Source organism: Vulpes lagopus, chromosome 12, assembly GCF_018345385.1.
Source record: "Vulpes lagopus strain Blue_001 chromosome 12, ASM1834538v1, whole genome shotgun sequence".
Lineage (NCBI taxonomy): Eukaryota > Metazoa > Chordata > Mammalia > Carnivora > Canidae > Vulpes > Vulpes lagopus.
The window spans coordinates 36,634,165-36,648,122 of record NC_054835.1 but is presented as its reverse complement, the minus strand read 5'-3'; the positions used below and the strand labels follow the sequence as shown (position 1 = coordinate 36,648,122).

The 13,958-nt window shown below is 53.1% G+C and overlaps 1 protein-coding gene and 2 long non-coding RNA genes across 8 annotated transcripts in view; 2 read left to right on the top strand and 1 right to left on the bottom strand.

The window, feature by feature from the left end:
- The first annotated feature begins 54 nt into the window (after positions 1-54).
- LOC121473533 lies at positions 55-5,042 on the top strand. The gene is made up of 4 exons (XR_005983164.1): positions 55-568; positions 3,813-3,874; positions 4,317-4,379; positions 4,906-5,042. It is a non-coding gene; the product is annotated as an uncharacterized LOC121473533 (long non-coding RNA).
- The window catches only part of HOXB3 (homeobox B3), a 25,941-nt gene continuing 15,792 nt past the window's right edge, over positions 3,810-13,958 (bottom strand). For 2 of the 5 annotated variants that reach the window (XM_041726001.1, XM_041726004.1), the window contains exons 2-5: positions 12,603-12,854; positions 9,638-9,725; positions 6,053-6,649; positions 3,810-5,161 (exon numbers count right to left, since the gene is read on the bottom strand). In XM_041726001.1, coding sequence (XP_041581935.1) covers positions 4,311-5,161; positions 6,053-6,500 — 1,299 coding nt within the window. In that variant the 5' untranslated portion in view covers positions 6,501-6,649; positions 9,638-9,725; positions 12,603-12,854 and the 3' untranslated portion in view covers positions 3,810-4,310. Of the gene's footprint in view, positions 5,162-6,052; positions 7,157-9,637; positions 9,726-12,602; positions 12,855-13,958 lie in introns of all 5 variants that reach the window. The other 3 variants (XM_041726000.1, XM_041726002.1, XM_041726003.1) reach the window with 2 other exon arrangements.
- On the top strand, positions 7,155-7,873 carry LOC121473535. Of its 2 annotated transcripts, none has more exons than XR_005983167.1 (2): positions 7,155-7,368; positions 7,596-7,873. It is a non-coding gene; the product is annotated as an uncharacterized LOC121473535 (long non-coding RNA). The 2 variants fall into 2 exon arrangements; XR_005983166.1 differs by having other exon boundaries at positions 7,572-7,873.

Below are 13,958 nucleotides of genomic sequence, written 5' to 3'. Positions count from 1 at the left end.
AGAGATTTCTTTTTAATTAATTTATTTCAAGGGGATCAAGATAGTCTGAACTTTAGGGAGTGCTGTAATTTACTGGAGAGAGGGAACACAAGACTCCGGGCCCCAAGCCATTGGTGGGAAACCAGATCTCAAAAGCAGAAAATGAAAAGTCGATCTGGGGGAAGATTTTTAAATAAGTGGGTCAGAGGGACGGAGAGGAGATGAGGCGATCAATCTTAGCCCCCTGACAGCTCCCTCCGATGGCATCAAAGAATTTGGCTCTTTGGGAAAGCGGAGGGAACAGCCTAAATTCCACATCCCTTTAAAAGGCCTGGGGGTGGGGGGTGATAGCCAAAGAGAAAGGTGATTCTGCGAGAGCGGGGAAACAGATGGGAAATGGGGACAGAGGGAAGGCCGCTGAGTTGGGTGGAAAGTTTGTCTGGAGAACTCCCACGGCTCCGGCCTCCCCTCCCCCTCCCCCTCTCGGCGGCCGGGCCCAGAGGAGAAGGCTGGTGAGCAGAGAAATGGCAGATGAGCCGGCCGCTGGAACTAGAAACTTTGTGTCACTGTAACAGTCGCGTGGGTGGCGGTGAGTATTCGTCCGCGTGGGTGGCGGTGAGTATTCTCGAAGGCCAGAGGAGAGCCAGGAGGGAGAAAGGGGATTTGTAGGTGGCAGGCTGCAGGGACAGGGGGTGGACGCCTCTGGAGGGCTCAGCAAAGAGAAGGATGCTCTGAACTGGGCAAACTGGCCAGAGACCGCAGCGTCCAGCTCCGCTCCAAAGAAGGCAGTTTTTGCCCTTGGGGTGGGGGTGGGGGTGGGGGTGGGGGGTGTGCGGGGAGGAGGGTGGTGGAGGAGGAGGGGATGGGCACAGAAGAATCCGAGTAGAAGTCGTCTGAAAGTTGTGCAGCGAGGCCTAAAAGAGGATTCTCCCTCCGCCACCCCCTCGAGAAGCCGCCGTGGAAGTTCCTTCCACCGCCTCTCCAGCTGGCTGCAGGGTGGAGTGCCTGCTTCTCTCGGCATCACCCCCGGCCCAGACTGTCCCTGCAGGAAATACGGCTCTCTAACCCCGCTGACAGATTTTACGGCCAGATTAGAGAACAGCAGAAAAGTTGGGTGTTAAAAGGGGCCAAGGGAGCCCTCCTTCCCAGAGACACCGCTTCCCCGCCTCCTGTTGTGCTGGGAGTCTTACAGCAGAGATATTTCCCCCCACGACTTTGGCTGCTGAGCCAGCGCCTGGAATCTCACAGGAAGAAGGCTAGAGGACACCAGGCCAAGTGGGCCCTTATTTTTCGTTTGCAATTCCAGCTTCCAGCCAAAGCTCCTTTTTTTTCAAACTCAAGCTAAATTCCTTCTCTTGGCCTGCCTCTCTCCTGCTAGATAAATAATCAATCCACTCCACCCCCAGAGCCAAACATGGCGCTTCATCTAGTTACATCATTCAGAAAATGTTATTCAGGGAAGAGGAAGAGGGAAAGACAGAAAGAAAGAAAAACCCTTGAGCGTTATTTGATCCCAATCAAACTTTGCACGCTCTTATGCCTTTAAATTATAGCCTGACCCGATGCTAAATTGCTTGCTGCTTGGATGAGCCCAGTCCAGTTAAAAATCCTACTTGGTGGTGGTGGTGGGGGGAGGGTGTAGAATTCAGGTTGCTTTTTTATTGTTATTTATTGTTGCATAAAGACTGTAATTACTAACCTTGGACTGCCAGGATGCAACATAAAAATGAAAATCAGTCCTCGCTTTAAGGCTGAGGGCCTGGAACAATTCTCACTGACACTGCCCCCCCATCACTACCACCAAATATATGCTCCTAATTAAGCAATGCGGGCGCATCGCTTACAATTAGAATTATGCAACTCTTCAGCGCAGCCATCGCTTCTCTTTCAACGAATTAGCTCCATATTTCAGCCGCCCTGTCTCTTCGCTCTTATCGGCTCCAGGGACGCGGCGGTGACATTTCATCTTTGACAGACCCTCTCTATCCTCGCTCCAACGTGATAAAACTTTTATGGAACCACGACTAAGAAATGAAGTTTTCCCAAGGATCGTGGAGACGGAGCTGCACCTTAGCCTGGGGACCATTTTATTTACGCTTGGATCCAACCGCTTCCCCCCTCCTCCCCTTTCCTGGGCAGGGCAATCAAAGGCGCCTCCTCTCCCTCTGCCCCAAGTTTTATTTAGTGATTTAATTTCACTTTAGTTTTAAGGTTTGACCTGAGAAGTCTAGTCCTCAGATTTTTTTTTTTAAATTATTTTCCTTTGTTTTCATTTTAGACCCAATGGTGGTTGGGCTTCGGGTCACGTGACGACTTCTTTGTAGCTCCGGAAGAGAACTGGGAAGTTTAGGGTGCTTGGAAGAAGCAGTACACGGCCAGATTTTGTTGTTGTTGTCCTTGTTGCTGCTGCTCCTGTTGTTGTTGTTGTTGTTGTTGTTGTTGTTGGGTGAGGGAGGCCAGGAAGTTGTGGCCAAAGGAGCAAGAAGACAAAAGGTCAATGAGAAAAACTGAGAGGCAAGGAAGCCAAACAGAAAGACCTAAAGAGAGCACCTAAGGGTCCTCCTCCCCCACCCCCACCCCTGCAACTTGTTACTTAAATCTTAGCTAAAGAAGTTGGCAGAACATTCCAGGCCTGAGGCCTGACAAAGGGGGGGGGGGCAGTGGAGGTAGGGGCCTGAGCCACCCACACAAAAAAGCCAGGATAAGGTCTTCACTGTCCTTCTCTCTCCTTGGGGGAAATTTGGCAGACACCAGCCTGACTCTGCTATCTAAATTGGACCACCAGGACAAGATAAAATTGATAACAGAAAGTTTATTCAAGAATTGGTTTGACAGACAACCCTTTCAAGTAAGGAAAAAAGTACGGAAGAACAAAGAAAGTTCCAAGAGGGAATTAACTCTAATTCTACAAATTCAGGACTATACAGTGACAATAGGAGCTGAGTTCATGCCTTTTAGAACTAATTACAATTGCTCATCAGTACGCGTTTAACATAAATCTACAGCTCTTTTCTAGAGTACAATAATAACTAAAATAGCTGGTTTTACATGACAGGAAACACAACGTCCTTTATAACAAGTAAATACTAGAAAAGTACAATTTTTCATTTTTTCCCTCATATAAATACATAATGTAGGGGGATAAATAATACAAAAAAGAAAATATCTTAACAGGCTATAACCAATAAATATATATGAAAATGTTCACTAGAACACACACTTTTTGAGCGATGCTGGACTCCTGAAGGCCCAAGCATCTCTCACAGTTGTTTTTATATCCATTAAAATGTAAACTCTAAGTGCAACAAAAGTGTCCTGTCAGGGGGCTGAGCAAGGCACACAGGCCCAGCTGCAGCCCCTGGCCGGGACAGACAGTTTGTTAAAATATACCCTGTTTTCACGTTAAGTCAAGAGAGCAACAGAAGAAAAGAAAAGTGTAGAACCTCGTGTCGCCGACTTTTTTGTGGAGAGAGGGGGATGGTCCTGGAGCTGAGACGGGAGGCAGCAGAATGGGCAAACCTGCAGTCCTGACATCTTGCCTGCTCTGGCCTCCCAGTTTCCAAAAAAGAAAAAAATATATATTTATAATATAGACAGCTCTGACTTTCAGGATCTCTCACCATCCCTGAGCCCTCTGAAAACTGTAAAAGATGGGGGCGGCTGGGGTACAGATATTAAAGTCCTAAAGCAGAAAATATGGGATTAGCAATGGAGGGAATGCCCAAGAACCTCAAATAGATGGGAAGAAACTTGAGGCTTTGTGGAAAGGGGAGGGGAATTTGCTTTGTGCCCTTGGTTTTGAAATGCCTTTTTTTTTTTTTTTAATTTTAAAGGAGAATTGCAAGAAAGAAAGAAAAAAATCAAGATTTGGAGGAATTACCCACAAAGATGGAAGGTAAGTTGGTTGGTGATGGCTTAGCCATCTCGTCTGTTTTTTAAAATGTGCTTCTCTGCCTTGTTTCCCTATCTCCTCTTCCTCCACTCCACTGGGGAGCATGGCATTCCAACTGGGTATTGCTGGAGGCCTAGGGCTGATGGGGTCATCTCCACAGTCCGCTGTGGATTCTTCTCCAATGGGTTGGCAGGCAGATGGAACAAGGACTGAAGGCCCGTAAAAAGCAACTTCTCAGGCCAGGGGTTGGGAGAGGAGCTCCAGGCCTGTTCTTCCAGGAATCGTGGCTATCACCTCTGGCGGGGGCGGGGGCGGGGGTGGGGGGGCTCGGGCTCATCCTTCGGATCTCTGGGCTGCCCTCCCAGAGCTCCGCGGGTCCTCACACCCCTCCTGGCTCTCACCCACCCCATGACCTCGCCCCTCCGCCCTCCCTCTCCCATCACAGGTGTGTTAATTTGGGCGCTTCTTGGATTCTACCCTGAGGAGGAGGCGCGTGGTGAGAGGAGAGGTCTGTGTAGGTAGGGTGGGGATCGCAGGGTCCGTGGTGCTGGTTAGGGGCCATAGGGGGCGCCCCATTGTAGTCCAGGTTCCCCGAGGGGTGGTGGGTAAGGTGGTTGAGGCCGTAGAGGGAGGGGCCGGCAGGGGGCGGCAGCGGATCCGCGTAGCCGCCCCCGCCCACGTACACGGGGCTGCCCTGCATGGTGGGCGTCCCGTAGGCGCCTCCATTGGCTTGGAGGACGTGGGGCTCGTAATCGGGCGCCGGGGTCGGGGGGTACTTCTGCGGGGCGCCGCAGCCTTTGAGAGGGGGCTGGTAGTTGGAGGGCAGCGCGTAGGCATTCTGGTGGGCTTTGCCGAAGGCGGGCGGGGACGGGCTCTCGTAGCTGGGGGTCATGGAGTGCAAGGCGTTCATGAAGCCGGCCGTGGACTGCATGGGCTGCGGGGGGCTGCCGGCGGGGGAGGGGCCCCCGGACGACGAGGCCAGGCCCTTGGCCTTCTGGTCCTTCTTGTACTTCATGCGCCGGTTCTGGAACCAGATCTTGATCTGCCGCTCGCTGAGGTTCAGCAGGTTGGCCATCTCCACGCGGCGCGGCCGGCACAGGTAGCGGTTGAAGTGGAACTCCTTCTCCAGCTCCACCAGCTGCGCGCTCGTGTACGCCGTCCGCGCGCGCTTGGACGCCGCCGACCCCGGGGGGCTCTTGTCCCCTCCCCCGCCGCCGCCGCCGCCCCCGCCGCCGCCGCCGCTGCCGCCGCCGCCGCCGCCGCCGCCACCGCCGCCGCCGCAGCCCTCCGCTGGATCCGAGGGGGAGGGGTGGGAAGGGGACAAAATGAAATAAAAGATAATTACTGAACACGCCGAAATTGAATGCATGGTTTCTTAATAAATCCAGGCCTGGACTCGGAGCCCCCGCCGCCCTCCCCTTCCCGTCCCCGCCTCCTCCTCACCCCCCCCCCCCCCAACGCCCGTCGCATTAGCGGACACTCTATAATAGTGGCATTTATTAAGAGACCTGTTCTCCTCTTGCTGCCCCAGCTTATGAAAATTTGATCATGTCACGCAGACAGAGCCGCATGGCCATTTATTTAGAGCTGGATTTTCTCGCGCACGCTTTCTCCCCCCTATCCCCAGTTCCAGCTTCTGGGAAGACCTCCCCCCGCCGCGCCCCAACACACACACACACACACACACACACACACACTTCCCGCCGGGTCCTGTGGACAAGGTGGGCGGCCAAGGAGATCCCCTGGGGGAATCTGGACATTCGGTGGGTGGTTAGGGCGCCGAAGTGTGGCTCGAAGAGGCTGCTTTGCCTGGAGGCCGAGACCCCGGGGCCGCCCGAGCGATTGTGATTAATACCCACAGTAATCATACTTAATAATAATCAATCGTTGACGACTCTGCGTCTATGGGCAGCGTCTCGTGGCTCTGGCCTTGCAGAGGGCTGAGGCCCAGCGAGCACCTGGCTTTCTGGAGCTCAGGTGGAGGGTGGCTGGAAGGAGAGGGTGTTGGCGGGTCAGGGGTCATCAGGTGGGGTGGGGGGCGGGAAAAGCGCTGCTGCCGCAGCTGCCACCTGACATTGTTCCCAGGCCGCCGCCTGGGCGCCTAGGGGCCGGGCGCTAGAATAACAGTGACATTCCTGGCTCTGACAAAAGCTGACGAGGAGGAAGGCAGAGGGCTGGTACCTGTGCCGGGGGAGCTGTTTTTCAGCTTGGACGTTTGCCTTGACTCTTTCATCCAGGGGAATATCTGTTTGGTGAGGGTGGAGTTGGAGCCCGGAACGCACTTGGGGGTGCCGCTTTTGCCGGGCCCGCCCCCATTACTGCTGTTGCTAGTGGTACTGGTAGGTGCGGCGCTGGGCGGGGGTGAGCCGGGCGGGGCGGGCAGGGGCTCGGGGGCCAGGCCGGGCCTCATGCAGCTACCGTTGAGCTCCTTGCTCTTGGCCTGCGGGGCGGCGTTGCCCAGGGACTGCAGCGAGCACGCCGAGCGCTGGTAGTCGCCCTCCAGGTGCGTGGCGGCCTGGAAGGGGGGTTGGGGGGGACCGTCGTAGCCGAAGCCATTGCTGCCAGGGTACGAGGAATAGCCTCCGAAGAGTGCTGCCGCGGTGTTGTCGTAGTAGGTGGCTTTCTGCATCGCTGGGCGAGGCCCGGGCAGTGGGTGGCAACTTGCAAGAGCCTGATACCCTCACGACCGGACATTGGCACCCGCGGGGGTCACGTGAGGCGCCGGACCCCCCTCCCCTCTCTGCCCCCCTCCTCCCGAGTCCGTTGGGAGCCGCTGACCTGCGGGGTGAGAGAAGAGACACAAGGGGGAGAAGAGGACTGGGGCTCGAATCCATCTTAGGAGCTGAAAAGGAAACTGACATCAATAGGGTTTCTTCTTCTCCCCCACCCCAACATCTTCAAAGCAGATGCTGAGGCCACTTCCCTGACCTGAAATGGATTTTGCTTATTTCTTATTTTAATTTTAAAGAAAAAGCCCACCAGTTTTTATTTCCACTTCAAAAATAAGGACTCTACTCCTTTGGGGACTGCCTAAGTATTGAATCTTCCTACAGCGAAGGCCAGGGCTTCACTGGTGACTTAGTGCCAGCTCCTGACCTCTCCTCCTCCCCCTCCCAACCCACCCCTCCACCACTAACTCTGGGACAGGGTGGCTCAAGGAGGGGGGAACTAGGAGACTCCAAAATAAAAGCATCACCAACACTGTCCTCTGAGCTGAGAGGCCTCCTGTCTCCTGTCTTTGCCTCGCTCCGTGTCCATCTAGGTTTCTTACCCAAGCAGTCTAGCCTGGAGGAAAAAAAAAAAAACCCCGAAAAACAGAGGATCTCCGAAGGGACAGAAAGGAGAACCAAGTTGAGCAGGGAACCTTCTCCTGTGAGGAACCCTCTCTCTCCCCTCCCACCTCACGAGGACAGCATCAGCCTGACCTAGAAACTTCCAGAAGATTTTTAACCTCCAGGAGCCAGCAGAACTAAGCTTCCTCCATGGCTCTGCTGCAGGTACCACCACTTTCCATCTGAGTCTTTGCTCTGCCAAGGCTGGGACCCAGCAGCTAGCAGCCCCCATGGGGCCTCCAGATGGAGCAGGATTGTTTCCATTTCCCTGGCCCGACTGGTTGGTGCAGTGACCATTTGGCCCAGGTCTTTCCTCGCTCCTTTTTTTTCATCAGACCTAATTTTTTTCCCTATCCTTTCCTTGACAGTCTGTTTCCTTTCATTTCTAAAAGAAAGAAAGAAAGAAGAAAGAAAAGAAAAGAAGACAGAGAGAAACTGGATAACGGCTGGACTTTTCTATCAAGAGATATGAAAGTGCTTCCTGAATGAGAACATCTTTCCCCAAGGCAGAAAAAAAAGAAAGTCAACAGAGCAATCAGAACAATATTATTTTCTGGGTTGGAAACAGAGTACCTTGCTTGCTGAAGTTTTCCAAGGCAAAAAAAAAAAAATCATTATTTTAATGCAGACTTTTAAAATGATACAGAAAGAATAAAGCTGTGAGCTATCATAGGATTTTGTGTATTTCTCTAAAACTTCTGACTGCATTTTTTCCTCCCTGTCTTCCCGCATCTCTCACCATCGCATTTCATAAAACCTCCAGAGTGACCCTCTCTTCTGACATGTGAGTTTGGTCTACTTTAATCTCATTCAGCACAGCTGGTCAACTCCAAAGAAAACTCAAAATAGGAAAATAAAAGGAGTGCAGGTGAGGGAAGTCCCTCCCACACATAAATCCCCTTCTTAATGGCACAGATTTACACTCAAAGGGGAGCCCGGGTAGCCCTGAGTTCCGATTGGTTTCTGGGAAGAATTTATTTCTGGGAAATACACATGGGTCGGTAAAGCAGCAGGTCCGTCCAGGGAGGAGAACTGGAGTTCAATTGACCAGGCTGACCCAATCCCTTTATTATTATTACCATTAGCCTCTGATGATTTAACCAAAATTAGCTTCGGAGCAGCCCGGGATGAAGGGGGAATTAATTAACAGGCATCAGTTAAGTTTGTTATTAATAGAGAAGAGAATGAAATAAAAACCTTGGAAGGGGTTGGCTGGCTGGGCCCTGGCTTTATTTAGTCTAAATGATTGTTACAGCAGTAATGATGATGATGATGATGATGATGATGATAATAAAGCAATAATCCGACTAGACGCCTGGGGCCGAAATTCCTGACGTTCACCCTGCAATAAACCTGCACACCATCGCAGGACAGAGGCCAGGCAGGCGAGTGTGGGAATCGGAGAAGCCAGAGACGTAACAGGAAAGAATGGAGACTCCGCCAGCGGCGAGAAAGGGCCGGGAGGTTTGTGGCTGGAGCTAGCCCCTGGCTGCCGCCTCCGGCTGTCTCCGCCGCCACTGCCGGGGTGGCTGGCCACCGGCTATGCTGGCCCAAGGAGCCGAAGAGGAAGCGTCCAGGACGCCTAGCCGGCTAGCAGCGGCAGGTTCCAAGCACACCGGGCTGAGGGCAGCAAGTTTGGGCGCTGGAGGTAACCGAATTAAAAGGCGCCTTAGCAACTCCGCTCGGGGAGTTGCCTTTGGCAGGCCTGGTTCAGCAGCAGGGCGCAGAGGCCTGGCTGATGGGACAGTGAGAAGAGGCGAAGGTGTGGAGGGGCTCCGAGATCTAGGGATCCAGGAGGAGAGGGGGTGGGGAGCAGCTCTACCAAGCCAAACATGTCTATTTCCCTTGCCTCCATGTTGGAAAAATCCAGGCTCCATATGGCTTCTCGGGAGAGAGGGAGGGAGGGAGACGGTGGCTCCGGGCTTCCCCCGGGGTCTCGCTGGAGCAGGGCGGTGAGCCACCCCAAGAACCCCACCTGTCCAGACGCGCCCCTGAAAAGAGCCGGGGAGAGTAACAATAGCTGGGGAAGCCGGGAGAGAGGGGATAGGCCACCTTCCAGGACTTAAAAAAAAAAAAATAGTGGAAGGAATTAAAAAAGAACAGGAAAGGAAAGGAGAGAAAGGTTAAGCTCTTCTCAGCAGCCGGGGGAAAAAATTCAGCCCTGGATCTGGCTGCTGAAAGAAAAGAGAGGAGAAAAGGAGAGAAGCAAGAAGGGAGAGGGAGAGAGGGAGAGAGAGAGAGAGAGAGAGGGAGAGAGAGAGGGAGGGAGGGAGGGGGAGGGAGGGAGAGAGAGAGAGAGGAGAGTCGCTGCGTGGAAGGAAGCTTAAAGCTTGTGAACTCTTCTTGAACCGAGATTGGAGTCATATGGGCCATAAATCATTGAGACATACTCTCCGCCATTCACAAACTGATAGCCTATTTCAGTCCAGCTTACCTTAGCCACCGACGAGGGGAGAACAGGCAGACATAATATATATTCACATCGAGCCCCAGCGCGAGCGGCAGGCGAGAAATCTCCCCTCCTTGAAGGCAAAGGAAAAAAAGACCACTGTTTAAAGCTGCGTCGCCCCCCCCAGTAGCCACCCCGGCTGGGGAGCCCGAGGGGCAGAGCGGCCGGAGGAGCCGCGCGGCGTCCGCTTCAATTCACTCGGCTTAGGAGCGGGGTGCGCAGGAGGGAGGGGGTGGGGGAGCGGGGAAAAAAATAGAAGAAGACCGAAAGGTGCTCGGGCGGCTCAGCTCGCTGAGAATCCGGCTCCGGGCTCCGGCTCGGCCAAGCCGCCACAGTGTGGTTGCCCTACAAGACTGGTACGCCCTACTCTCCGTAACAATGGCCTCTGCTTTTGCACAGGGAAAAAAACCACACAGACACACACACACACACACACACACACACTCACTCACACACACACAAGCTCACACACACCCCCACCACTCCCCCTTTAGCAAGCTTAGATGCCTGATAAGGAGGGAAGGTGTTGGTGGTAATGGGGGAGGGGGAAATTTTTTAACCCCCCCCTCAAAAAAAAGTGAGAAAGGAAAGAAGGTAGAGATTTTTGTTTGAGGTTTTGTTTGTTGGTTGGGTTGGGGGTTTTTTTGTTTTTTTGTTTTTTTCAGAACAGGTAAATTTTTAAATTGAGATTTTTGGCCGGGGAGGAAGAAGGGAGCACAGGCAAGGCAAAGCCAGTGGAGTTCACAGCCCCCCACCCCGCACCCCGCTGGTAAACCATTGTGCTAACTGAGAAGTAGGTGGGGAGGCCTAGCCAAAGGCACCCAAGGTGCCTGGGGGTGGGACTGCTGGGTGCCCCTCTGCGTTCATTCGTTCATTCGCTTGGGCAGGACTAGGGCTTTTTTTTTTTTTTTTTTTTTTTTGTAGTTTCACTCCTCTGGGACTAGTGGCTGGGTCTCCCGCCCTCTTGCCCTGGCTCCCCCCTCCTCCAAATCTCCCAGTCTGTTTCTTCTCTTCCCCCACACCCTCCCAATTCCTCCTCTCTCCCCACAAATCTCCAGTCCCAGTTTCCAACTGGTAGGGGGGACAGCCAGACCTTTCTTTTTTAAACACCCCCCCCCTTTTGAGAACAGACAACAAGCGGTGAGTGATTATTTTAAAAATCCAGACCATCTTGCAGGAGAAGGGGGGTTGAGGAGAGGGTGACAAAAGGAGCACTCTGTTTAGCTTGAGCTCCAGACGCGCTGGCAATAGAGAGGCTGTAAGAACTTCACGGAGAAGTTTCTGTTAAGATTCTCACCTCCGGTTAGGCAGAAGGGGCTAATAGGTGATAAGGACATTTGTACTTCTAAGAAGGTGAGAAGAACTACCAAAATGGCTTCACCTTAAATGTGCTGGCAGAAGAGAAGGAGGGTAGTTATTATTATTATTCAGAACAAACCTGTTTGTTTCTCTTAGCTCTGCAAGATTTATGACTCTTGGCACAACCATGGAGGACTACAAAAGCTAAACTTCTCTTAGGGTGTGTTTGAGAAGGGCAGGAAAAGGCAAGGAGGCCTGTAGGAGGGAACCAAGAGCCAAGAATGTAGGTGTCTGCAGATTTGGGGCGGGGGTGGGGGGGTGGGGGGGTGGGGAAGAGCCACTCCCGGTGGAGGAGAGACAAAAAGAGGACCAGGACATCTCCCAAAGCATGAGTGTTTGCAACTCTGCTTAACTGCTGAGTCGGGACTTAGGGGATAAAAAAGAAGGCAGATAGTCTCTCCTTTCTACAAAGGCACCTTGGAAAACTTGTTCCCTTCACTTCGAGTAGACAGAGGCAGAGCCAGCCACTACCCTGTGACCTCCTGGTTAAAATGCTTGGCTTTTGCCTTCTCCCATCTGGACGCACCAGAAGAGATGGGACTGGGAGAACAAAGGTGAGAGATGGTTCCAGCTATTGTCTCCCCTCCAGGAGAGGGTGGCTGTGTCTGGCAGGGCTTTCCTCACACCCCACTCACAAGCTCTGCTTTAGGCTGAGAAAGGGTCCTACTCTCATGACTCTCATGCAGAGTGTTACCCCGGTCTCCTCCAGCTTCTACTTCTTTCCATCCTACTAAGTCAGTTTTCCTGGGCTGGAGCAGCCAGTTTCTTGGGGTCTTGCTGAACAGGGGGTGGGTGGGACCCCATGGCCTGCCTGCCCTCCAGCAACAGAACCACATGCAGAGCTTCCCACTGTGATATACCAAGGACCCTGCCACCTGCCTAGAGAGCTGGTGGCTGAAGGGGGTGGTGGTGAGGATAGAGAGTGGGAGCCATTTTTCTCTTTATTAGTAGTATTAGGAAAAGAAAATGCCCAAGCCCAAGCCAATGTTATGACTCACACCCAGACCCTTAAGAACGCCATCACCGGCTGCCTGTGTACATGGCTGCACAGAGCCTGTCCTGAGATTTCTAGACCCTAGTTTAGAGACCTACGCTGTTGATTTCTCCGTAGCTTTGGGCCTGGTGTGTTGGGGACTCAGCCCAGGGAGGCTTAAGGGAACGAGCACCTTTGGGTCTTTTCTCTTACTCCACAAAATTAAGAGTCAAAAATGTACCTTAGACCGTCCAGCTCTCCTAGCTGTTGCTACCACTAGCTGGAGAAGGTCATTGCAAAATTGAGAGAAGAGAAAAAACTGATCACTATGGGGCTGCACAGCATTGCCTCAAGGAATTAAGAAAGCCCAGAGGGCAACCTGCCAGCTGCACAGGCCTGGGAGACGGGGCTGCAGGAGGACCCCGCCTGGAGCTGAGCTGAGGGAGGGCGGAGGAACTCTCCAAAGACAGCAATGGACCCTTCCCCTCCCAGAGCGTCCTCGACTCTTTGTGGTCCTTTCTGGGGACACCAGGAGCTGGGACACAGTTGGGTGGGGGTGAAAAGGAGGACTGGAGATTCATAAAGCTGACCTGGAGAAAAATTTCAGAGGACACGCACCCTCAAATGCGGAGGTAGGAGGAGCAGGGGCTTCCTACTAATTCTGGAGAACAGAGCCCATTGGAACTGGTTGGGAGGCAATTCGATCCCAGTCTGGTTTCTTTCTGGTCTTTTTGATTCCTTCCTTGGAGGTTTCTGGCTGGCCAGTTGCCCCTGACTGGGGCTGGGAGGCTGGGAGGTGGATGGTGAAGCAGGCAGCATGGAGGGTGCAGGTTTCCTCTGAGCTGTTGCTGCAGGCGGAGACCTTTCAGACTTCAGGGGACAAAGGCGAGGCAGTGAGGAGTTTGGCCAGGGAACTCAGAGAAGGAGACATTAGAGGGGTGTGAGGGAAGACTGGGGTCTGGAGGAGTTTATCACCCCTGACCATGAAGTCATGATCTAGGGGCAGACCAGAGAGAGGAGGGAACAATTTCTTTCTGGACCCAAGTAGGGAAATTTGGGCAACCTTACTTTGTGTGTGTGTGTGTGTAGGGGGAGATTGAAAAAGAAAAACGGAGAAAAGATTAAGACAGAGACGTTAGGGTAATCTAACAAAGGCAGAAATCAATAAAAAAAGGTAAAAATGAGAAAAAATGGTCCCCTTCTGGGCATATTTCCCCCTCCCACTCGCTAGAACACCTCCTTCCCCCACTCCTAATCGGTACCCAGCACCAGCGGACAAGGAGCTCTTTAAACCTCTCCATTCCTGGCTGCCCACCCTTCCAGGCCTTAGAGGGATCAGGTCTGTCTCCCTCTTCCCCTCTCCAAAAAAAAAATCCACCAAAGAGCAAACGAAAGGTCTCCTCTCAATAATCACAAAATGGCTGGCTCCTTGAAAATTTCTGATACCAGCCTTGGGGTGACCGGATCTGGCCCCAAGCTCAACCTCAAGGGCTCCCTGAGAAGCTGGGACCAAGGGAGTGGTGGGGCGGGGAGGTGGCCGGGCGATTAGAGATCCGTTTCTTTCCGGTCCTCTCTGGGCTTTGCCCCCCACCCCCCCACACACACTCTCTTTCCCAGCTTCACTGCCCAATTTTGTGGCCGCAGCGGAGTCGTGTGAAGTCCACACTCGCCCCGGAATGTCCATCTCTTCCTGAATGTTAATAAAGATTTCAAAGCTGGCGGTGGTAAAATCACATTGCTAATGAAGATGGCTCTGGGTATCTGGATTCCACCCCCCCAAGATGCCCAGGCGGGAGGGAACAAAGGGGAAGCGGGAAGGAGAAGATTCTGTGCCTCCGCGCGCGGAGGCCAGTGTAGACCCGGCTCAGCGGAAGCGGGGGATCGAAAGAAGACAGAGGCCGCCACCGCTGGAGAAGATAAACGGCAGCTCTGCTCTCTCCCCCTCACCCCACGCAAGTGGAGGGGCTCGAGAGG